The sequence below is a fragment of the Mastigoproctus giganteus genome, chromosome 8 (genome assembly GCF_048544385.1).
Source record: "Mastigoproctus giganteus isolate SK-2022 chromosome 8, ASM4854438v1, whole genome shotgun sequence".
Lineage (NCBI taxonomy): Eukaryota > Metazoa > Arthropoda > Arachnida > Uropygi > Thelyphonidae > Mastigoproctus > Mastigoproctus giganteus.
In genome coordinates, this window is record NC_143582.1 from 198,551,396 (window position 1) to 198,577,039 (window position 25,644).

At 33.9% G+C, this 25,644-nt stretch overlaps 2 protein-coding genes across 2 annotated transcripts in view; both read left to right on the forward strand.

Annotated features, from left to right (window-relative positions):
• LOC150082157 (guanine nucleotide exchange factor for Rab-3A-like) overlaps positions 1 to 15,500 on the forward strand; it is a gene marked incomplete at its 5' end in the record, with an annotated part of 70,860 nt that extends 55,360 nt beyond the window's left edge. The window contains 4 exons of the mRNA XM_090380439.1: positions 1,492 to 1,571; positions 4,069 to 4,168; positions 9,538 to 9,604; positions 15,424 to 15,500. Coding sequence (XP_090236565.1) covers positions 1,492 to 1,571; positions 4,069 to 4,168; positions 9,538 to 9,604; positions 15,424 to 15,500 — 324 coding nt within the window. The remainder of the gene's footprint in view (positions 1 to 1,491; positions 1,572 to 4,068; positions 4,169 to 9,537; positions 9,605 to 15,423) is intronic.
• The window catches only part of LOC150082158 (neither inactivation nor afterpotential protein G-like), a 74,214-nt gene continuing 64,028 nt past the window's right edge, over positions 15,459 to 25,644 (forward strand). Inside the window, exon 1 of the mRNA XM_090380440.1 lies at positions 15,459 to 15,561. Within this exon, the coding sequence (XP_090236566.1) occupies positions 15,522 to 15,561 (40 nt within the window). The 5' untranslated portion in view covers positions 15,459 to 15,521. The remainder of the gene's footprint in view (positions 15,562 to 25,644) is intronic.

Genomic DNA, 25,644 nt, shown 5'->3' on the forward strand with positions numbered 1-25,644 from the left:
CTAGATCTAGCGACTTTTGAGCTCTCATGGCATACACCCAAAAGTTTTACCTCGTTACCCCTTTGGGGTACGCATACCTAACATTGAGAACCACTGTATTAGAGGATTAAATTTGATAGTGATATTAAAAAAAAAATTACAAATTTTCATAAAAAGTGATTGAATTGGAAGTGAACAGTTTGCAAAAAAAAAAGTTTGTGGAATTCATGTTGAAAAAAAATAAAATAAATAACATCCTAGAGGGGATCAAATACAAATTTTAAGGTTGATTATATTTTTGCATGAGTAAATAACAGTCACACGCACATTATATGAAGTGTAATAAGAAATAGAAAAGCAGCATCTCTTGATAGGATTTCAGTCCTAATGGAACTGAATCAAAAGCAAATTTAACCTAGCAGTAGATGGTTCTCAGCTTGATGACAAAAATTTTCTTTTCTATTTCTGAAAAAAAGTTCTTGGTCTTGTTGAATTCTGCTTATATTAATGGCAGACCTCTGTGTTGAATTGCAATACTTATTAAATGTCCATATATTTTTTTATCTTTTAATGAAAATTTTAAAATTTTTAAACTTGTATTTTTAAACCTGTTTTATTCAAGGAAACGGAACTTTTCTAAATTTTGCTAAAAAAAAAAAAAAAAAATAGAAACATATCAAAATAAATGTAGACATGCAAACCTCTTTGAAGGTTACATCACTGTGAAGTGCATAAAAATTCAGTATTATGATACATTTGAATTAATATATTTGTCAAATAAATAATTTGAACAAAAAACCATTTTATATAATAATTAAACATAAAACAAGGGGCATCTAACTTTCGCAGCAATAGCAAGCATAAACTAGAAACAGTACAATAGATGGTGGCAACTGGTCTGTCAGATTGTTAACTTGGAACTACACATGAAAGCAAAGAATCACTTCAAAATCAACTCAAGTAAGACTATATGTATGATTAAGAAGCTAGAGTTCAGCAGCAACCATTAATCTTGAACTGGTGATTAATGCACAATAGATATTTTGCTCAAGGGACCAAGTGATATATTATAAATATATCACTTGGTCTCATCAGACCAAGTGATATATTTATAAAATGATAAAATAATAAATGCACATATATATAAAATGATAAAATAATAAATATGTATGTTTTGTTTTGTTTGAAAGGAATTTAGGAAATTATGTGAATTAAAGCTTTATTTTTTTTTTTACTCAAAAAGGTGTCTCTATGGTAAAAAAATATACAAAAATAATGAGAAAATGGCCTTGTTCCTCTGTTTTTTTAGCTTTTAAAATACTTTTTCTCTAAGACTCCAAACACAGTTATGGAGGCTTCAGTTCAAATTAGCCAAAATAAAAATAAATAAAATTTTATGTAATATGACATGTCTTTAGAATTGCAACTAACCAAAATAAAGGTTTAAAAAGAAGTACAAGTGATATCATTGAAAAATTTGTTTTCTATAATGTTTTTTTAAATAATTTGCAGCTCTCTGAAGAGGTTCTTCATGCCATTGAAAACAACTCCATTACTGTAGAATCCGTAAATGGGAAAAATCCATTTCCAAAGTAAGTAACCACAAAACATTAGGTATAACTGATAATGACATATAGTTTTAATATTAACCCTTTTGATACTAGAGAATTGGCATTATATTTCACAACTGTGCAGAAACAAGGTAAGGACTGGATATTTCTTAATGCTTCTTCCCTTGGCAAATAAATTGTTATAGTTGGGTTTTTATTTGGTTTAACTCTAATAAATGAATATGCAAATCAGTTTGTATTTACTTTTAATTCTTATTTTCTCCATTTGTGTAAAGGATAAATACCTATTGTTCTCCTGAAGAATCACTTCTTGTTACTCCTCTTCGCTAAATTGAATTGTGAATATTTTCTTCAAAACAGTAATGTGAATTCTGCTCAATAAATTTGTTGCACCTCTCTACATAGTTGGATCAGCTTTAACAGTGTCAAAGGAACATTACAGATATCACTGTAGAGCTTATAGAGTTTCAAACGGTTTTGATATTAGTGATTTATGAAAACTAAGCTGAATACATTGAGAATTTTACTTTTTTTTTTGACAATTGTGAGAATATCACAACTTCAACATTTTAATTTGAAGAATAGATAGATATCCAATAGAAAGTGATCAATAAAATAAACGCAATCAATAAAAAGCAACAATAAAATAATATTTAATTATAGAAGCAATTTAATAGACAAAACTCAACTGAAAAACACTAGAGCTTTTGAGGATGATAATCCCTTGTGATTAACAATTCGCTTAATGTTAATAAAGTGAAATATGCAGACAATTCTGTAGGTAGTACGAGCATGCTGTAACAAATGATGAGCTACATCTGCTATGCTACATGGTAGTAAAGAGTACATGATAGTAATGTTGTCTATCAGCTATTTTGTGGGCATCCTAATAACACTAGCAGGATGTGTTTAAAGAGCTATATTATTTATTTCTCTACATAATTACTGTAATAGTGTAGGCATTTATCTCAGTGTGACACCAGTGTGCCTCTCAAAACCCTTGCTTCCGTAAGCAAGTGTTTTGTCTCATACATAACATTCAGCATCCATTGCAAAATGTTTCTTGGATAAATATTTAAAAGTCCTAATAGATGAAAATCTGATGGTGTGAAATCCAGCATGTATGAGTGGATCCAGAAAAATACAAAAACTTTTTGAATATCCACCATACAGTCTGGCTCTTATACTGTCAGATTTTCATCTGTTTAGAGACATTTTTAGAAGGTCTTTAAAGAGACATATCTATTTCCCTATATAATCATTGTGATAATTTAGGTATTTATCTCAGTGTGACACCAGTTTACTTCATTACACTCAAAACCCCCTTGCTTATGGAAAAGAAGATGTGCTTCTTGTTTCATGCACAAAAGAGGGATTCATTCAGGTACCATTAGTCTGTCATATCAATCACATCTTTATTGCAGATATTAAAATTTATTTTAAAGTTGGTGTGTGTGGGGAGGGTGGATTGCATTGTCATGTGCAGCACGATGTTGCCATCTGTGAAATGTTCAGCATTTATAGCAAATTACTGTCTTCAACTTCTCCACTTTTCAACAGTAATGCTCTACATTAAATGGTGGTTCCTTGGTCTGTGAAGTTAATGAGGATAATGGCACATTAAGAGGAGGGGTAAAGAGATTCAATTAGTTGCCATTCTGTTTTAGCAATCATTATCTTCACTGCAGATATAGCAGTACATCCAGCTGCACAGTTTGCAGTCAGACTTATGTGGAATTCCCATATCTTTATGGGAATCTTATATCTTCATAATAAACAAGTACATGCAGATTTTCTCTCTCTCTTTCTATATGTATATATATATATAGCTGGGTGGGTAAAGTGCATGCCCGGCAACCCAAAGGTTGCAGGTTCGATTCCCGCCTCGGACTTGGATCAAAGTACTGCAAAAACCTTGGGCTGTGCATTATGGCCACAGAAGCCTATGTGCCAACAACTACCAAAAAAAAAAAAATATTTCTCTCTCCCTCTTCTCCCCCCCCAGGAAGATGTAAAGGGCATCACCAATAGCAAGATCTGATGTATACTGGATTCTCAGCTATATACATCAGTGAGATTCATCAATGCATTAAGAAATAAATTATCAACAGTTACTTGAACACCTTTGGGCAGCAGTTCATAATACTGCTACCATAGATGTCAACATAATCCTTCCCCCCCCCTTTTTTTCTTTTCCATCTTTGTTGATAATTTTACTTTTTGAAAATTCATTTGTATGTTTTTAAGGAACAGAAAACCTAATGTGATGCCAATGAGACTATCAGAATTTCACCAGTAACACACAATTCTATTAAACTAAATATGTATATACTAAATAATCCTTTATTACTGTAATAATACAAAATGCTGAAACAGTACAAACAACACAATACAAAATCTAAATTTTAGGACAGACTCAAGTTGTAGTTTTATAAGAATACTTTTAATGTAATTAATTTTAAAATACAATATAAATTGATTTCTCTTATTGTTTTATTCTTTCAACATTTCATTACAGACGATGTGCACTTCTAGAAGCACCTCGTTTATGTAAGTATAGAATGAAACTAGGAGATGCAAATGAATGGCATTATATCTCACAACTGTGCAGAAACAGGGTAAGAACTGGATATTTCATAATACTTCCTACCTTGGCAAATAAATTATTATAGTTAGTTTTGTATTTGGTTTAACTCTAATAGAATGAATATGCAAATCAGTTTGTATTTACTTTGAATCCTTGTTTTCTCCATTTTGTAAAGAGTAAACACCTTTTGTTCTTCTGAAGAATTACCAGATTACTTATTATTCCTGCTTGCTAAATTGAATTGTGATGAATTTCTTCAAAACAGCAGTGTGAATTCTTATTAGAGTTGCACAGGTAATGAAAAAAATGGAAGTCAAAGATAACAAAATAAGTTAAATTTTACAAATATATAAAAAAAATTAAAAATGAAATTTGTAATACGGTAGAGAGTTGATTGATCTTGAATTCAGGACCAAGGGGATTACAGATTAGAGAAAAAGAAGGATAATAGAAAAATACTCATCATTAATATTTTAGTGCCAAATACATATGTTATACTCTAGATATGAGGTGTGTGACAATAAAGTTCTGGACTGGTGCATTAAAAGAACACAATGAAAGAGCTCAAAAATGGTTTTAAGCTCTTTCATTTTTACATAAACAGATATTTTTCAAGCAACTATTTTTATTCAAAGTAACCACCACCTGATTGAATAGTGGCATAGTGTTTTGTGGAAGTTGCCACTAGTGCTTCCTCACATCTGCATCATGGTGCTTGGTGAAGAATTACAGCACCTCTGTAAAAACCAGAAAAGTGTAGTGTCTGGTTTATGTCAGAATGGTGTTATGTTCTCTTGTGTCTCTGGCTACTTGGCTGCTATAGGCGTCTCCGTAGCCAGGTGGGAAGGAGCAGCAGTGCGTAGCACACGTTTCTTGATTACACCAGGGTTCAAGCCCATCACCACCAAATACGGAGGATGCGGAAAGATCAGGGAATGATCACCGCATATTCCCCGAGCAATATGGCCTTAGTTGCTAATGCTCCTAAAAACCAAATAACAAACAAACTTGACTGCTGGATCCCTAGTGGAACCCCATGTTGCCCGCCACCACCAATGCGAGGTGAGCCAGCCTGCCCATTATACTCTGGCTGGCCTTTTTCAGGGTTGCCTGAGCTTCCTGACAGAGACCAAAAAAAAAAAAAAAGATATTGGAAGGAGTGAGTAAGGAAATAGTGAAGAAAGGTGGGTTACAAAGTAGTTAAAAAAAAAAAAAAAAAAAAGAGAAAGGCACGGAGAAGGGGGCCTGCTAGAGATGGAAACAGGGAAGAGCGGGGAAGGGGACTGGCCTCAGGTGGCAGAAAGTCATGGAAGACAGTTGCTCCCATGGGAGTGCCATACGAAGCCCACATGGCAAGGAGCAATTCTAACTCCAGAAGGGGATAGCATGACATCATAAAAATCACATGACACAGAGCTCATTGTCAGCAGATCCTTGACGCCTCCATAGCCAGGTGGGAAGGAGCAGCAGTGTGTAGCACACGCTTCTTGATTAGACCGGGGTTCGAGCCCGTCACCACCTAATACGGAGGATGCCGAAAGGTCAGGGAATGACCACCGCATATCCCGGAGCAATATGGCTTTAGTTGCTAATGCTCCTAAAAACCAAATAACAAACAAACAACAGCAGATCCTACTCTGGAGAGACGGCCAGAGTTTGCAATTTGCCAAGGTTTGCACTTAAATCCTACCTGGATGAGAAGGAAGTGTCCAGGTCAGCAAGGAGAAGAAAAGAGAATGGGAACATATCAAGTGATGATTTAGAGAAGCAGGCTGGAATTTTATAAGTGACTGGGAGCTGGTTGTTGAATTCACAAATTACACTCAAATTACAACTGTCTGCGAAGGCATCCAAAGGGATGATGTTCATCTCTTTGGATACCTTCGCCGACAGTTATGTTTTTCTTTATGTCCTCAATTCCTGAAATCTCTTTCCTTTGAGGGCACTTTTAATCTTGGGAAAGAGGAAGAAACCTGATGATGCTAGATTGGGAGAGTAGAGTGGATGGTTGATCTGTACAATACCATGTTTCAAGTGCAGAGTGAGCAGGGGAGGGTGATTGAGAGTGATTTTCATGTATTAAGAATCAGCTGCCTTTCTCTCAAAAGGTGGCCTCACCTGGGAAATGCACTTCAATAGTCTTTGAAGTATCTGCATGTAGAATGCAGCATTGACTTGCTACCCTTCAGATACAAATTCCTTGTGAATCACATTCTTTTTATCAAAAAACATGATCGGCATTGTCTTGACCCTGGACTTCTGTAAACGAAATGTTTTGGGCTTTGGAGATGATTTTAAGTCCACTGCATGCTCTGACACTTTCTCTGGGTCGTACTGAAACATCCAGTACTCATCTCCAGTGACAATACAGTCGAGCAAATTAGGATTGTCTTGACAAGTCTGGATGAGGTCTTCGCATGATGACACTCTTTGTGTTGTAGAACCATCCATGAGGCAGTGCAGCACAAATTTTGTTCATACCTTATTTTTCCATAAATCTTCATGCACAATTTGATGAATTGTTTCATTATTTATATCCAGCTTATCATCCATCATTCTGAGGGTAAAATGACATCTCTTGCCACAATTTCCCCAAATTTTCAACTCTATCCTAATTTTGAGAGGTTGACAGATGCCCACTTGTTGGGTCATTGTGAAACATCCTTACATTTGTCTTTGAACCACTTATACTTTGAACATACTGATATGACTTAACATTTCATCACCATAAACAGTTAACTTTTCATACATTTCTGCAAAGATTTTCCTAGTTTAAGGCAAAATTAGATATTCATTTGTTGCTCATTGGTCCACTGCAAAATTGTCACAAATTGTTATAATGTTACTAACAAAACTGATTGTTACTTGTAACCTGTCGGCCTACTGGACAATCGCTCTACCACCATCTGTTGGAGGAAATTTGAACTAAAACATATCACATCCATTTATTTTCAAACTCATAAAACGTGACTGCAACAATATCAGTCCAGGAACTTTATTGTCATGTCTCATATATATATTGGCTTAATCTAGTATGCACATATAATCATAAGCAAAATTAGACAAGATATGCAATTTGTTTTTTAAAAAAATATTTTTTTGTTTCAACCTATTGCACTTTTTTTGGAGCAAGATTGCAGATATTTCTTAGTAATAAAATCTCTGCTTCTTCCTGGGTTTTGAGCTATCCAATACATTTTGAGAGCATGCCTTTAGGTTCCCAGTAATTTATAAGAGAAGAGCACCTTTTCTGCTCTTAAAAATGATAACTGCAGCATCATTAGCTTTTTCCCCTGAAAGCCATACCCTAGTCCTATTCCACCTATGCTTTTTACACAGTATATTTTCTGTTTCTCTAACAATAGCTACCTCCTGTTTGACCAGAGATCCATTGAGAATGTCCATGTGTTGTCCGATGCTTGACCATGGTCTCCAGCATTGAGCCAAGCAGCTGAGTGCTTGATAGAATCCTCATTTCAGTTCCTTCAAGGCATTAACAATGTTCTTCAAACCCTTGTATAATCCCATCAGAATGCTGTATTGTGATTAATCTCCTTGCACCCTTTGCTACAAAAACATAAGCAACAAGTGCATTGAATAATGCTGTGATTCACAGGAGAACCTCAAGCTAAAGTGTTCCTGCTACTTTGAGCTCTTTTCTTTGCTACTGTAGTCTGAGGCATAATTTTAGCTAAAATTTAAATTAATAAAAGTACCACCCTAAATTAAAATACATAAGCACAGTAATAATGCTACACTCCAAGAAAAAAGATGAATGAGTGAGCGAAAAAAAAAAAAAAAAAAAAAAAATATATATAAGCTAACAGAAAAAATATTAAAAAAAGGTAAAAAAACATTATTATAAAATGTAAGAAAAAAGTATAAAAATAGAATGCAAGTAGAGTGAGAATGTGGATTATGAATGAAGTAAATGTCTCTTCCCCCCCAATAGCATGATGGGTGGACAGCTTATGCCCCTGCCCATCCAAGCAGACACCATTCTGTGGCTCTTTGGCCACCGTGGTGTGGAATGCTGACACTGGTCAGTGTTGGGTAGAGCACCAATGCAGGTGCTCCTATGTAAGGACTCTCTCTTTCCATATGTTCTTTCATTCCTACTACCTGGGTTGGTTGATCTCACTCCCCTATCCCTTCCCCCCACAACTGGGGTGGCACCCTTCACCTGGTGGGTTCCCCACTGCCAGCTATCATATCTTGCCCCCCCCAGAGCAGGATCAACATCCTGACCTGGGGCCCTTCTGTCCCCCCATTCACTACTGCCCTCTCTATCCTTCTGCTGCTTACCCCCTCCCACTTCCTATCTCCCCACTACCCCTTCTAACTTTCAATTTTTTTTTTTTTTTTTTTTTTTACTGGGCTCTGTTTGTAGCCTTGGCTGCCTTAGCCCACTTCCTCGTGGTTCTAGAAGGTAAACTAGAGGTTTTTGTGTGAAAACACAGGCCTTTAGGCTAAGAGGCCAAATGAACAACATAGCCAACATAACCCCGCACTAATACTATATGAACACTCATTAACCTACATAAATCTGGCCTTTAAGAGTTTTGTATTCGTCACTTTGCTTGACATGGAGCCATATTAAAATTAACACTATACTACTCCCAAGTTATGCAATGACAGTACTCTATAAGATTACGTTACATATTGTTGTACATTCTTACCACCTGGGTTGGTTGATCTCACTCCCCTATCCCTTTCCCCCACAACTGGGGTGGCATCCTGTATAATTACTGTATAAGATGTCTGTACTGTTATACAGTTATGGTACAAAATCATGTTTTTATCTTTATACAATTCACTTATAAAATCATGTACAGTATAAAATCACATTTGTATTGTTATAAATTTTCAGTTACACACTTAACAAAAAAGTTGTAATATTAATTATGCTTCTACAGAATTACAGAAAAGAATATTAAATAGCATTTTATGTCATTCTTATATTAGTGCATTAAACACAGAAAAATGGCAGAAGTAGAAATTGTCCTACTTTGACTCTCATTTTTGAGCAATTTCCATGGCCAAGTAAGAAACAAATTTGCCTACTTTATGAGATAAACACATAATAACTGCACTACTAATTTTAACATAATGATAAAAAAAGAATAAATAAATAATTTTAAGATATATAAAAAGTCTGCGTAGCAATTTGAAAATGGTTCCCCATATAATTAAAAAGAGCAGTCATTGACTGATTGACGGTTGAGGAATAAATTGTATGCCAGAAAATGAAGGGGTAAGAAATAACTTGGCAATCATCAGCAGAATAGGCAAAAAATACTGAAATTCAACTTGAAAAAAAGGAATAAATTATTATTTTGAATAAATAAATGATTTTTTTAGTTGCTTTGGTAATAAAATTTGGAATTTTTGCTCTTCTAGATAGCAGCTGTCTGTGATTTTTTCTGCTATTTACGATATATTAAAGAAGGCCTTGTAAAAAATGGAGGTGAGTGACTGAATACCTTAAATTGAGGAATATTATACTGTATTAGTAAAATTGAACATGCAACAGTATCAATAAAAAATCCTCTTATTTCACTATAGTATTGTTATATTTTGGTTTAAAATTTGTGATAGTCCTTTGCATGAATTTATCACATTTGTAATTAAAATTCTGCTTTGTAATGTAAAATAATTTAAATTATTTTTTATTTTATTATTTTTATAAAGAATTTTCCACTGATCTAGAGGAGTAAATTATAAGAAACTAAATATTTCATCATAGATTGAGTAACAATGTGGTACAAGCCAGACTTTTAACAGAACTTATATTAGTTATATTAGCTCTAATATTAGTTTTGTTGAAAGTCAGAAATGCAAGGAAGCCAAGTCTTTGTTGCCCCAGGCAAAAAAAAAATGTCAATAGAAAACTCTGCTCACCACCCATATTATTGCTCCAGCTTCTCTTAAATTTCACCTGATGGCCAACCCTGACTGTCCAGAGAAACAATTTATTCCAATGGTTGATACTAGAATAAACTGTTTCCAACTTTATGAAGATTACATTTAGTTCACTTTGTTATTTTCCTTTAGTAGCTTGTATCTCCAAGTTTGTGTCCCACTTCACTAGGGAAATTCTACCATCATTTATTTTGCTTCCCCTCCATCAGTACCTTATACACCTCAGCCAGGTCTTCAAGTTCTATAACCTACTTCTTTGTAGTCTTTTTCTCATAGGGATCATTGCTATTCTCACCAGATGAGTTGTCTGCTATTTGAATCTGATCATTTTTATCTAATGTTTTGCTTTGATTTAGTAAAAATTCAGATTCCTCGTTTGTATGTTAATACAGAGTTTTAATTCAGGATTTTTTTTTTTTTTTTTTATCTTGAATTCCTTAATATTTCCCAACCATACAACTTCTTTCCATCTTCCCATGAGTCTATTTGTAAAACTCTCCTCTTGGCATCTACTGCAATTAGTGCTGCTGTTAGAGTTTTTAAAACTTTTAATATCTCTAAACTTTGTTGGGATCCCATGTTAAAAGCTGTTTTTGGCCAAAATTTATTGTGCCTAAGAACAAAAAAAATTTTATTCACACATCCAACAGAAGTTATTTTAAGGTATGTTAGGGTTTCCCTTATTTCTGACATTGTCCATACATGTCAAGTTTGGTTTGCAAATGCTTACTCCAGTCTTAAACACTTGTTCTCATTAGAATTTCCTTCATCAGAAAACAATTATTCTGGTATAGAGCTGTCTTTATTACTCTTAAGAAGAATAATATTGTAAAATTCCTTTACTGTAGAATGGTCACCTATAAGAAAATTCTGTCCGATCTGTATTCCTGCAGATTTTCTCTCCTGATCTCAAAAACATTGAAATTTATCTCTAGGTTTGATAAACCTTACTTGTCCTCTGAAAAACCTGTCTGTCCAACTTAACATATTTTAGGAAATTAGTTCTCTACTTCTTTAGGAAATTAGTTCACTAAGTTCTCTTTTTCCATGCCACAAACCAAATCCTTAATTTATAAATTTTTCCAGTATCTATATTCTTAATTCCTTGCCTTCCATTTTCAATAGATGCCTCATAGAAAGATTTTTCCGTCTTTTTGTTTTCATTATAAAGTTTTACTGTCTCTAAAAGTCTGTCTATCCTACAGATATCAGACCCTTCCATTTCTTTTTCACTTCTGAAACTTATGGAAAGAGCCCTTCTTTCTCATTTGACTAGGCATTCTTTTGCTTCAATTTTCCCTTATTTATGAATACAGTATTTACACATACCAATATTCTTGATACCATCTTTCTAACTACTGATGAAATTGACCAAAGGGAAACTCTATATGGTCTATATAGATTTTTCTTTGACATTTGACTTAGCATTAGCAAGGGCACATGATGCAAGAAAGCAAGCTTATATAGCATCAGCCAAAAAAAAAACACCCTTATTTCACTCATCCCCTCACTCCAAATGCTTGTCAAGTTCTGCCTTGAATTTATTTAAGCTATCAACTTCTACGACAGATGGAAGTTTGTTCCAGCAATCAACCACCCGCTGGCTAAAGACAAACTTCTGCATATCTTTATGCCCTCTCAGGCGATTATTCTGAGCAAGAGGAAGAATCCCATCAGCATTGAGCATGCTCAAACTATTCAAGGCTTTATACACCTCAATCAGATCACCTTGCAGGTGCCTAGTCTCCAGACACTGTAATTTGCAAAACTTAAGCCTTTCTTTGCAAGAGCAACCCTTTGTTCTATTCACTAATCTTGTTGCCCTTCTCTGTACTCATTCCAACAGCTCTATATCCTTCTTAAAATGAAGCCTCCAGACCTGTATACAGTACTCAAGGTGTGGCCTGACCATTGCCTTATACAAGGGGATAATCACCTCCTTATCCCTGCCAGAAAAATTCCTATATATCATTGACAAGACACCATGAGCTACTCTTGCAGACCGTCTGCACTGCTCAGAAAACTTCATATCTGCCTGCACAATTACCCCCAGGTCCTTTTCATTCTCTACCACTGTCAGTGTGGTGCCACAGAGTTGATACGTTACTCTGGGATTACTGCTTCCCATATGCAGCATTAGCATTAGCATTAGTAGAGGCATTTGATGCAAGAAAGCAAGCTTATGCAGCATCAGCCAAAAAAAAAAAAAAAAAAAAAAACCCACTTCCATTTCACCCCTCTGTTCGTTCAAAATACCTGTCCAGCTGAGCCTTAAACTTATTTAGGCTATCAACCTCCACCACAAGGGATGGCAGTCTGTTCCACCAACCAACCACCCGCTGGCTAAAGGCAAATTTCCGCACGTCTATCCTACATCTGTCTTTCCTCAATTTGAATTTATGCCCTCTCAGGTGATTTTTCTGAGCTAGAGGAAGAATCCCATCAGCATTGAGCATGCTTAAACCATTCAAGGCTTTATACACCTCTATCAGATCACCTCGCTGGTGCCTAGTCTCCAGACACTGTAATTTGCAAAACTTAAGCCTTTCTTCGTAAGAGCACCCCTTTGTTCCATTCACTTTATATTTGTCAATGTTAAACTTTCATTTGCCACCTCTCAGCCCATCTGCTCAACTTTTCCAGATCCTGTTGCAGCAGTGTACTGTCATTAACAACCCTGCCAACCTTTGTATCGTCTGCAAACTTGGACATTAAGCCTGCTATACCATCATCAATATCATTTATAAATACAGAAGATAACAATGTACCCAATGCTGAACCCCGAGGGACTCCACTAATAACATTAGTCCACGAAGAGCAGTGTCCATTGATTACCACTCTCTGTCTTCTCCCACTCAACCATCCAACACTTTATCCATAGCAGCAATTTGCCTCCAATGCCACACTGTTGGAATTGATTGACCTGAATATGCCACAAGGGTGGGTCGGTAAGTAATGCACTGTAAGCTTTAACATCTCTATTATCTCAGATATTGTAACAATACTTCATGTACATAAAATACAATTCTTCAACTTTGTGAAAATATCACCTAATGTAAGAACTGTCATGCTTCATTTTCTCCAGTGTTCTTTCCAGGCAAGGATGTGTTTTGGTAAAAAATCAGGAGTTTGACGTTAACACCAATGTTTAATGTCAGAATTGAGTTCTATATCACTCTGAAAAACAGACATTACCCTGAAGGTATGCCCTTCAATGTACCAAAAAAAAAATTTGATGGGGTGAGGTCGGAGCTATAGGTTGGGTGAGGCATTATGCTCCACTCCAGCTGGGTGATCTTTGACAGTGTCTTCTGTGCTGTGCTGTGTGTGGTCTTGCATTATCCTGATGAAACTTGGTGTCCTGCCAATTCTGTTCAGTTCTTTTGGTTTTCAGAGCTCAGTTAAGCTTTTCCAGGGACAGGCAGTATCTTCCTTTGTTGATGGTTGTTCCACCGTCTAAGAAATCGATAAAAATGATGCCATTTTGATCCCAGCAGAAGGTGGCCATAAGTTTTGTCGATGATTTGGAGAGTTTTGGCTTTCTGTTTACCGGTGATGCCTGGTGTGCCCATTTCGTGGATTGTTGTTTGGTTTGTGGGTCATAATAGAAGCTCCATGTTTCATCACATGTGACAAAGCCTTCAAAGCACTCAGGACTGCCAGCACTAAATCTCAGAAGATTTTCACAGATCTTTCTTCAGAGCCAGCATCTCTCACATGAGCAACTTAGGCACCCACTGAGAACAGATTTTTCTATTAGTAGTTTTGAGGGAGGCTGCCAGAGAGTGTATTGAAACATTGAGTTTAATTATAAGGGCATCTTTGGACTCAGGAGACATTCCTTTGGATTGGAGAAGTGCCAACGTGTTGCCTATACATAAAGGCAGGTCCACAAGTGAAGTCAATAACTACAGATGGGTAGTCTGACTTCACTGGTAGGGAAAATCTGAGGCAGTGATCAAGAGTGTAATCCAGGGACATTAGAAATGGCATTCTGAATAACACACAAAGTTTTGTTAAAGGAAAAACATGTGTAACTAACCTGGTAAGCTATTTTGACAGTTACTCATGAGCTAGATGTAGGGAACAATTTCGGCATAGTTTATTTGGATTTCAGCAAGGCATTTGACTCAATCTCTCATGGGAGGTTACTGTATAAGCTGGAACATATTAAGATTACTGGAAAGATTCTAAGATGGATTGCATGGTGGCTGCAGGGCAGAAGGCAGAAGGTTATGATTAATGGATATTCTTCAGAATGATGTAATGTCAGAAGTGGGGTCCCCAAGGATCGGTTCTTGGACCACTCTGTTATTTCTGATTTTCATTAACAATATCGATGAAGGGATAAAGGGTGTGATGTCAAAATTTCCAGAAGACATGAAGATTGGGAGAGTTATTAATGATCAGTGCTTGGCACTGATCATTATGTCCTTCCAAATGACTTTAATTGGCCTCAAGGATGATTAGAAAAGTGGCAGCTATGTTTTAATGCAGTAAAATGTACAGTCTTACATTTTGGAAATAGCAACAAACGTTTTTAGTTCAACCCCACCAAGTATAACTTATACACTTGGTGGGGTCAATTAAACACAGAGTAAGAAAGGACCTGAGAGTTATGATATGAAGTTTATGAAGTTTTCTGAGCAATGCAAACAGGTGGCCTGGAAAGTGCATGGTGTCATATTGATGATTTATTGAACAATATCCTGTAGAAATAGAGAGGTGACAATTCCACTATACCAGTCTGCATTTGTAAGACTGCATATGGAATGCAGTGTCCAAGTATGGAGACCTCAGATGAAAAAAAGACATTGAGCTTCTTGAAAAGGTCCAAAGAAGGGTAACTCATGTAGTGAAATCAGCTAAAGGGCAACTGTACAAGGAAAAGCTTTGATTATGTGGGCTACAGAGATTGGCAGCCTGGCACATTAGAAGGGAACTGGTTGAGGTTTATAAGGTTCTGAGAGGGGTTAATAAAATGAGTGAAGGTGTTATTTTCACTTATTGAGAATTCCAGAACTAGGGATCATAAATTCAAATAAGAGGGGAAGAGGTTTAGACTACATTGTAGGGAATTTTCTTTTATCCAGCAAGTTGTTTATTGCTGGAAGAAGTTGCCTTTGCAGTTGGTTGAGGCTGACAGTTTGAAGAAATTCAAAGGTCCACTGGATAGTTATCTGTGTGAGGAGAGTAGCATGTAATTTATGTTTTCTTATCTACTTTTTTTTTTCCCTTTGACAGGTGCAGCAAAAGCCTTGTGGCCTCTTTGCACTATATGGCTAATACTAGTACTAAGGTTATTAAAAAGATTTATATTGCATAAACTTGTATATATGCTGAAACCATCATTGTTTATTTCAGTACATGAAGTCTACTGGGAAGTTATTCGCAAACGCAAGGCAATAATGCTAGCAAGGTTAGGTTTTTCTTTGCCCTGAAGACCATAGTCCTAGAAAATTATGCAGTGGAATATACCTGAAATCTTACTTATGCTCTCTGGTAATAATCACTGTGTAAAACTGTGTATATGTTTATATAAACTGTATCCTAGTGTGTATGTGCAGTTGATCTATGACTTGAAGTTTACATATCTGTGCAACTTTTAGTGTCTGCAAACAAATTAAAATGTGCTGCATAGTTTTAGTGGCATGCAGTTACTTTGTATATTGCTAACCTTCATCTGCCTTGGATGCCATCATATCTTAGATTTTTTTATTAAATTAGGATATTCAACTTTGTGCATGAAAGATAGATGATTGTTTTTATAGCTTGTAAAGTGAAAACTGGTGTGTGTGTTTTTTTTTTTTTTTTTTGTTTTTTTCTTAATGGTAAAGAAAAAAGCAAGGTAGTTTGCAGACACTTTTTATAATATAAATAATCTACTGAAGTAAATAAACAGTTGACTGAAATGTGTAAAGTAGAACTTTTCAAACACTCCAAGGTTTAATACTTCATTTTGCAGTAGCTTTAAGGTTTTACATATTAATATGAACAAATGTAAGTAGAAATTTTTATGCAAGTGTGCTTTTTTTATCTACATATTTTGGATTGTCACAATTATTTAAAGGCAGTTAGAAAGAGGTTGCTAGTGTAGTATAAAGAAAGTTACTTATATAGCAAAGATAAATTTATATGTACATATATTATATCATATTTGTAGTTAACATCACAGTACTGAAATTCTGATGTATGTATATAGTCTCTTTTATCTCACTTGGGATAAAATAATTTCATAATTTGCCTTTGGCATCATGTTTTACTATATTTTCTAGAATTCTTAAAGAATTTGCAATTTGATAAAAAAGAAAAAATGCCATAGTGATGATTAGAATGTTTCAAGACAAATTTTTTTGTCTTAAGAAAAGTGATTTGTTTTATATATTTTTCTTTTTTTATATTTTTGTTTCATACATATTACCAAGTCTGATTTTTGTATATTTGATGGTTATGTTTTTTTAAAGATGATGCTTCACTAAAGATCTGAAAATTATAATGTGATTTTAAAAAAATTACAGTAAATTCCCTATGAAGATACTTTCATTTCACAGAAGTGTTTGTCTCTCAGATATAGTTCCCCCCCCCCCTCTCTCTCTCTCTCTCTCTCTCTCTCTCTCTCTCTCTCACACACACACACACACACACATATTTTATTTTTACTTTGAATACTAAATATGACTATTTATATTTCAAGAATGAATAACTAAGCTCATTTGAAACATGTTTGATACTTTCAGTACGTCTGTTAAAACAGCTGAATTTTTTTTTTATATAAGGTAAAAAAAATACAAGGAAACAAAATTCTATTACTCTGACTCCCAGAATATTTCTGTTAGTTGTATATATTATTTATATTATATCATAATGTTTGTATTATCTGTTTATAACTGTTATTGTTGATCTTTTAAACAAGCCAACTATGATTATATTTCAGATTCTGATGCACACACACACACACACACACACACACACACACACACACACACATTTATTGCTTATGGAGTTGCTTTTGCATTTTAATATTTTTGTTGAATTACTTTATTCCAATAATTCCAGACCTGTTTTCAGTCACTTGTAAAATATGAAGTGTTAATCTTTCCACAGGGCAGTATTTGTCCAGTGCTACATACCATTCTTGGTCAACTAAATGCTTATTTATTATTATTTTTTTTAATGTGTGTATTAAAAAATATTAATCTATTATTATTATTTTTTAATTAAAAATTGTTTTTGTCCTTGGATTTGATCAATCTATATAAAGCTCCTTTCTTAATGGTTCAGTTATATCTTGTGTTTTGACCATATGTAAACTGATGGCAGTCTTTTTCCTTGGTATTTCACTTATACCCTAACTTTATTTATGCCATAAGAATGGAGAACATGGAGTTAAAAAAATAGCATAGCCTGAGACTAACTTCAGTACTGACTAAAAAAAAAAATACCCCTGAAAATTCCAGTCAAGGTAATAGTTGGACTCAAACTGGATTTCCTCTTCCCCTTATCACACTATACAGGTATGCAGTACACAGAACTGCATTGCAGTAGCTACCTTTAATACAACATTATGATGGGCATATTGCAACATTACATATATATTGCAACATATCTGAGAGATTTGAGGTGATTGATGAAACATATGAAAAGTATATGTTTTGTACACATTTTTCAAATGTTTATAAGTTCAGTGACTAAATGCAAGTTACTTGCCTAGCAAACCTAATGCCCAAAATAAAGAAACATTTTTTGTAGGACACCACATGTACATGTATTGAGTCATTAAGAAAAGTTACTTTTATAGACTGTTCAACAAGGTGGAGATTATTGGCGTAATTACAAGAGGCATGAGGTTAGCTAAGCATAATGTCAGTAAAATCCTTTTGAATTTCCTGTTTGACAGGTACAAAATTGATTTGCTTGATTCATTGCATGAACTATCTGTAATAAGGTTTTGTTTCTGTTGAATTTTTAAAATTTTGTAAACAGGTTAACCTTTACAATTTGCTTACCATATAAGTTTATCAAGTTGTATATATCTGCTTACCACTTTTATCTTCCTGGAATCTGTTAAGAGATATTACAATGGAAAATGGCTGGCTGGGATTGCTGAAAACAATTTTGACAGTTTAAATAAATAGGAATTCTCATTCCACTGGTAAACAAGTTTATTAATGTTAGATAACTGAACATTTGCATATATTTACTTACAATAACACACACACACACACACACACACACACACACACACACACACACACACACACACACACACACACACACACACACACACACACACAAAATCCCATAAATAAGTCTACTTCCATAAGTGAGACTGGCAACTTCCACTATGACATGCCAGAATAGTTTTTTTTTTTCATAACTTCAATTTAGATATGGGACACCAACCATTTTTTGGCTACGGGCCGAAAACAGATAAAATGTTGAAAGTCATGGGTCACATTAGTTCTTGCTATTAGGTTATCAATGTTTATACTGTATTTGCAGTTAAATTTTTTTTACATTGAATAATTTAAATATGAAAATCCAACAATTATTATATAACACTAATAATGTTTTTGGTATATAGTTAAATAATATTGTTAATTACTGAAGAAGTTACATAAAACATCATAAGCAAACGATACAGAAAAATCAAGTATTACTGAAAACAGATTTTTTTAAAAAAGTCAATATAATTTGTGACAATAATTTTAAATTAATAGATGCATAACACTTAGGACTTTCTACATAGCCATGGGATACACAAGGCTACATGTGGGCCACAGGTTGAACACCTCTGATTTAGATTACCTCTTTAGCTGTTTAACCCACACAGAACATTGATAACCTTATACTTCATTCCAGTCATAGATGCTCAAATAATGCCATTTCTGAACTCAGTTACAGATGCTCACATGATTTCTTTTGTGCATAATGGATGGGAAAACAGGGCAGTATTTGAATCTCATCAATGACTAAGAACTTTTCTAGAGATTTTCACCCAAGAAAACAAACTCTGTAGGAGATTTCAAGCACCATACACAACATATTCATGGTCTTCCCTTTGTTCAAGTTAATCATCAACTATCTTTGGCAAATGTTTTTTTCCCATTGAAAACCATTACAATTCAGTTATTTCTTCTGCATCCCTTGCTGCACTGATGATGCAACTTATTGTCAGTTAAATATGGAGGAAAAGAGTTTATATTATTTGAATTAAAACTATCTTACTTTTGTAATAAGAGATGAGAACAAAATTTTATGAGGTTTTTGTTTTTAGAATTTAACTGGTACGTTGGAAGTCTCCCCCCATATAGACTGTATTATTAACTTTATTTCTGGAATAGCATTATTTAAGCTAGAAGAATAGAATATAAATTGGCAAGATGTGCTGAGAGATAATCATGACTGGTAATTAACTACTCCAAAACTTCAATGTATAATGAAATTTTGTGTAAGTATTTGAATCATAAACAGTATTAGGCTTAATAGTAGTTGATGAGGATGCAGCAAAGCAGTGAGAAAGCTATATAAAAATTATAAATTATATTTGAAGAAATAGTTGAATCCTGTCATACAGGATTGCAAGGGATATTAATGCAGAAATCAAATACAGACAGATTTTACACACATTACTGTGTTAGGCCAATCACAGCAAACATTCTGTTTTCTCCAGAGATCAATTAAACTTGGCCTGTTGTTCAACTTTGAGACAAATACCGTTATCCAGCTTAATCGAGCTTTGGAGGGAATAAAATGTTCCCAATACTGGCCTAACACAGTAATACGTTTAAAACCTGTCTGTATTTAATATCTGCATTAATACTTCTGCAATCCTATACAACATTGCATAGGATTAATGCAATCCAGTTACTGAGGAAATGCACAGATAATAGTTATGTGCTTTGAGTTTTTCTTTCATACACAACTTGGCTGTTCACTTAGACTAGATATAATTTTTCATGTTTGGCACGGGTTTGCCCATTAGAAGTTATCCACCAGCTGTTGAGAAACCAGTAAGCTTCAAAACAAATGTCCTAGCAGTGTCTCAGATTTTTAAATGCATAGCTAATTTTCCTATTGGGTGATGCTATGTGATTTAAAAAGATATTAGCACTTGGTCTGAACTGTGAATAATAATATTTGTCCCTGCGTTGAATACAAAACCAAACTTAATCGATCTTTGGAGGGAATGGAACATTCCCCATGATAGGCCTAATGCAGTGATGCACTTTGAAATCTGTCTATAGCAGAATTGTACACCAAGATATTTTTAGAAAATTCTTTATCTTGGACACACATAAAAGATATTAAAAGTGATGAACATATATAACCAAAACAATTTCAGTACAATTTCATAATAGCCTTCTGTTTAAAACTTTTGCTGTTTGTTAGTTTCCAGTGTGAAAGGAGAAGCAACATTCTTTTGAAATGTATTTGTGTATGCATAATTTGTGTATAATTAATCTGGCAATTATATTTTCAGGTACTTTTCATAGTGTTTAACTTTGTTGTGCATCCAACTTCTCAAGAATTGCTGTCTGTTGAATTTTATCCCAGTAATAGATACTAATTCAAGCGTAGAGTTAATCATTTAGTGGTTGTGTTATTCTTCTGACTTTAATCATACGACACACCTACATTATACCTCATTTAAGATTGACATGGCACATTATGACCTCAGCTGCCAATGCACCATTAAACACCAAATCAACCAACCAACTTCATGTAAGATATAAAACCATGATTATTAGAACTGCCATTACAACATAATGTTTAATTGGTTGAATTATTAATAGAAATTGGTAGCAGATGTTAATCCTCCATTTTTGTCATATATATTAATGAACTATAGATTCTAAACATTGATTGTTTAGATCCTTGTCAATAACAGAAATATTAAATTCATTATCAGATTTCGCCTGTTTTTATTTTGAAAGTTTTACTTTGTGTGTGTGTGTGTGTGTGTAATTTATTAATTAATTTTTAAAACTTATGTTGTTTAACTTTGTAAATTCACTGACTTCTTTAATAGTTAACTGAGATTTTTTTTTGCCTTTTCTTTTTTTTTCCTTATTGAAAAACTTTACATCCCAAAAATAAATACATCTTAAATCATTCAAAAGAATATATAGTAATATAGCAAACAGTTTACACAATTATTTGCTGGCTAACTATATTAATCATTATCCAAATCTTTCCTACCCAATCAGAATACACAGGTCACTGTTGTAATACAAATCAGCCTCTCATTTATTATTTTCTATGATATTTCTCTTTCATGCTAAATTCTTTAAGCCCTTTCTTCTAATGCTAGCTTGACCCCATCAAGCTGCTTTATTTTTACTATTTTTGTTATAAATTCTGTATCATTTGCAAGACCTATACATAAATCATTAGGACTTTTGTCTTACAATTGTAAGCAGGATTATAATGTTGAGCTTGTTTTAAAGAGGAGGGGGAAAGTCCATTCAGTTTGTGATACTCACTGAATTAAGTTCATTCCATTTACAATCCATGTGTGCTTGCATAGGTTTGCTCATGGGGGGGGGGAGGCTAAAGCCCTGCCCACAGAATTTTTTCTTGTTATTTAATTGTACTATCACTTTTTATGATTGTATGAGCCCTCTCCCCAAAAAACAAAACTTTTGAGTGTGGCACTGCATCTGTGTGCACACACATGCACGTGCAGCTAAACTTTAAATTGAATGCTCTGTATCTCTAATATTTAACAAAAATATTTTAATCTTAGCTTTTTGTTTATCAATTGTTTTGAATTACTGTAATCCAAGTTAGTCTTTGTGATGAGTCAAGCTACTGAGTATTCAGCAGTTATTTGTTTTATTAACCTTCTTATCCCTTGACTTTCATTTATAGTTTTCTGGATTGAAGAATATTCTCCTATACATATCATTAAATTATATATTTACAGATAAGCTAGTATTGTTACATTATACAGTCATAGCTTGCTTTGTGCAACCCTATTTTACCCTGATTCATTATAGTGGGTGATGTTAAGCTCAATGTGTATCTTAGTTTGAATCAGTTTTGCTAAGTATAACATAATAAAGGTCACAATAATACTGATGATGATGGTGCTTGGAAAGAAATCAGTTTGAACTTTATGAACAGCGCTTACTGGAAGCTATGGTCTCATGATAATTGCTTCACTGGATGCGAGGAGGTTAACATGTGGATGATGCAGAGGAGCTGCTATAGCCTCGCAGGAAACCACCGAGGAAGCTGCAGGATAGGTGCATCCATATCTATCACTCCTTAGCAACCAAAATTCTTTGGGGAGGACTGGCCTGGATTTTTTTTTAGCAGAATGACAGTGATTGGGAGTGTCTCTGCTATGAAAATGATTGGGAGTGCATCTGTGCTGTCATAAAGATTGTCAACCCAGTTATTGTCTTCTGTGAAGAAATTCTCCATGACTGGTGGAGGGCATGACAACTCATTTGATATCTTTCTTACAGTTATTACTAATAACTTCATACTTGGAGGATGAAGAACACTTGGTTACGTATTAACAAATATTGTAATTGATATTTAGTATTTTTGTATTCGTTTAATGTTCTTTGTATTAACACGTTTATGTTAGTATTTTACTTTTACTTTTTTTGTTACATCATCTATCCTCATCAATTTAATGTATTTATGATGCCATTTGGCATAAATTTCACTCAGTTTGAAGTTTTCAGGAACTGATCTGTTGTGTAAAGCAAAGTATGACTGTATTGCTTTAAATTTACCAAGGATGCTTTTTTTTTTTTTTTTTTAATATATACTCTGTTATCAGATCGCTAATTATTGTCAGTTATATTTTCTCTTAAAACTTTTCTTCTAATCAAATTTGTCTTTTTGGAGTAAGAAATTTATTAACTTGGTGACATTTAAGTATATTGCTATCATACGTATGTCTGTTATGTTGATCTTGTTCAACAGAGATTTCTCAAATTTTTAATAAAGAAACAAACCAAAGATATTTTTCTTGAAAGGTATCATGGGTTACAGCTTGTTGAATGCAGTTCAACAAGTATTAAAAAAAAAAAAAAAAAAAACAGGTGTTCAAAATGACTCCCCAATGCAGGTACCAGTGAATCAAGGAAAGAACGGGCTTATGCACCATTGTTTTTTCATTAAATCTTTTTTTTTTTCTTAAATATTAGAGAATATTTTTACCCCATTCATTTTATTAGTTTAATACATGCCCCCATATTCAGTACAAGAGTTGATTGATTCAATTGTGATATGATTGTGTTACAGTGATTCAATTGTGATATGATTGTGTTACAGTGATTCAATTGTGATGTGATTGTGTTACAGTGATTCAATTGTGATGTGATTGTGTTACAGTGATTCAATTGTGATGTGATGTGATTGTGTTACAGTGATTCAATTGTGATGTGATGTGATTGTGTTACAGTGATTCAATTGTGATATGACTGTGTTACAATGATTCAATTGGGACATGCACTTTTGCTTTATTGCCAACTACAGAAAATAATACATACACACCTCGACACATCTAATGGCAGCATAAAAAATAAATACAATGACTGGTAATATACAGTATGAATCAGCATAGGGGTTGACATAAATTTGATAATGATATAATTTTGTATCTAAAATATAAAAATTGATCTTATGTTTTGGAGTGGTTCCTAATGTCAGGAAGACTTAACATTATTCCAATCTTATCTAGTCTTGATCTACTAACCATGTTGTGAGTAGGAGATCAAGAGTTTCCACAATTAATTGGGAAAATGTTAATTTACTTTTTTTTTTGTTTTAATGTAGACGTTGGTTTTGATTCTGATTGTACCATTCTTTGTTAGCAGTTTTACATCATTAATTTACTATTGGTGGCCAAATTTTATCACTGGTGTCAAACATTTTGTCCAAAAGGCTTCTATTTATGTTGGTATTTCCTCAAGAGAGAAAGCTTTCTGCATTGCTTTTTTCCTATTATTTTGGTTTTGTTTTTGCAAAGTAATCAATATTGTATTGTGTCAATCAATAGATAAACACCATTCAACTTTATACCTTCTTTCAATGCTTATGTTGAAAATAGTGTCAATGATCTGACTTATTTGAGTTGGCTTGGTCTGAGGATAAACCTGATGAAGTCTATGATATTTAGTCTTTCTTGAAACCTCTGGTCCTTAGTCCTTGTGTGGGTGAGCTTTTCCATTGTTCAAAAGCTACATTCCTAGGGATTGTCTTGGACTCCAGGTTGGATTTTAAGGAACATTTTAAACCATTCCTCACCACTGGGGAGAGTGATTCTGAAAGCCTTTCGGAATTTTAAACAACTTGGTGAAAGTTATTGATCTTAAGTACTTCGTTCTCTACACATGATCTCTGATGACATATGGTACAAAAATTTGATCAAACAAAACAGACTCCAACATTAAGTCCATTTTGAGCTTTGAATATTAGATTTTGAGTTTGTCTGATTAATTAAAGTTACTGGTTGTCCCTTTGAGATCCATAATGCAGCATAATCTCAGCATTTTGGGATTTCCATTATTGACATCCAAAAGAAACTTTTGGATATATTATCTACCCCACTATTTGGAGCCATTTGAGAGAGCACAGTATATCATCCACATAAACTGAAGGCCTGTTGATACCCACTGCAGAACTTGTTTACTTTCAGTTTAAACTAGTTTACAATTGCAGAGAAACATTTTTGGTAAGCTAAGTAAGTGTCCAGCTATTGATTATGTTTCTAGCAATTAATGGAGCTTGATACAAACCAAGTCAAATGTAACAGATCAATGTAACAAACACTTTCATTCCAAGCTTCATGCACTGCCACTGTGATTGATAGAGGCAACGCATGAAATTACTGAACAGGCATTATTTGATGATATTTTGGCAATAAAAGAATTTATATATTAGTATTAGTAGTGGAAAATGATCAAGAAAGAAAGCTTATAAAGTACCAGCAAAAAACCAAAAAGAAAAAAAAAAAAAAAACACCTTCCCCATCACCTGTTCGTCTCCCTCCAATAATTTATCTATTTCTTCCTAGAATTTATTCAAAAAGAGAAAGGGAGGGGGAAAATATATATCCCCCAATGTATGACATTTGATTAATTAAAACAATAAAAGCACTAATACAAGTAAGTACAAAAGCATTTCAGATGCTCTTAAAGTACAGTTAATGAATCCTAATGAATCTTAAAGCACAGTTAATGAATCCTACAACAATGAATCCTATTATTGAGAAATCTCTGTTAATTGATACTAGGCTACAATTAATTTAACTCATTTCTATATTTCACACTTAATTGTGCTTACTTATATTTGCAGTATGATAAGAATTAAACAATTGCTCGTTACTTATTGTTTATTAATTCTGTGATTGTGTTCTTGTATTCTCTGTTGGCCTCTCTTCATTCTAATTATTCTGCAGCCATCTGTGTAATCATTCTCAGAAAATTTTCATTTCTTAAATGAGACTCAATTCCACTATAGCTGTTAACTAAGATTATTAGTATATCAAATATATAGTTCCTTTACAATCAGAAACATCATCCCAGAAGTTTTCTGCCAGAAGGTTTTTAAATACTATAA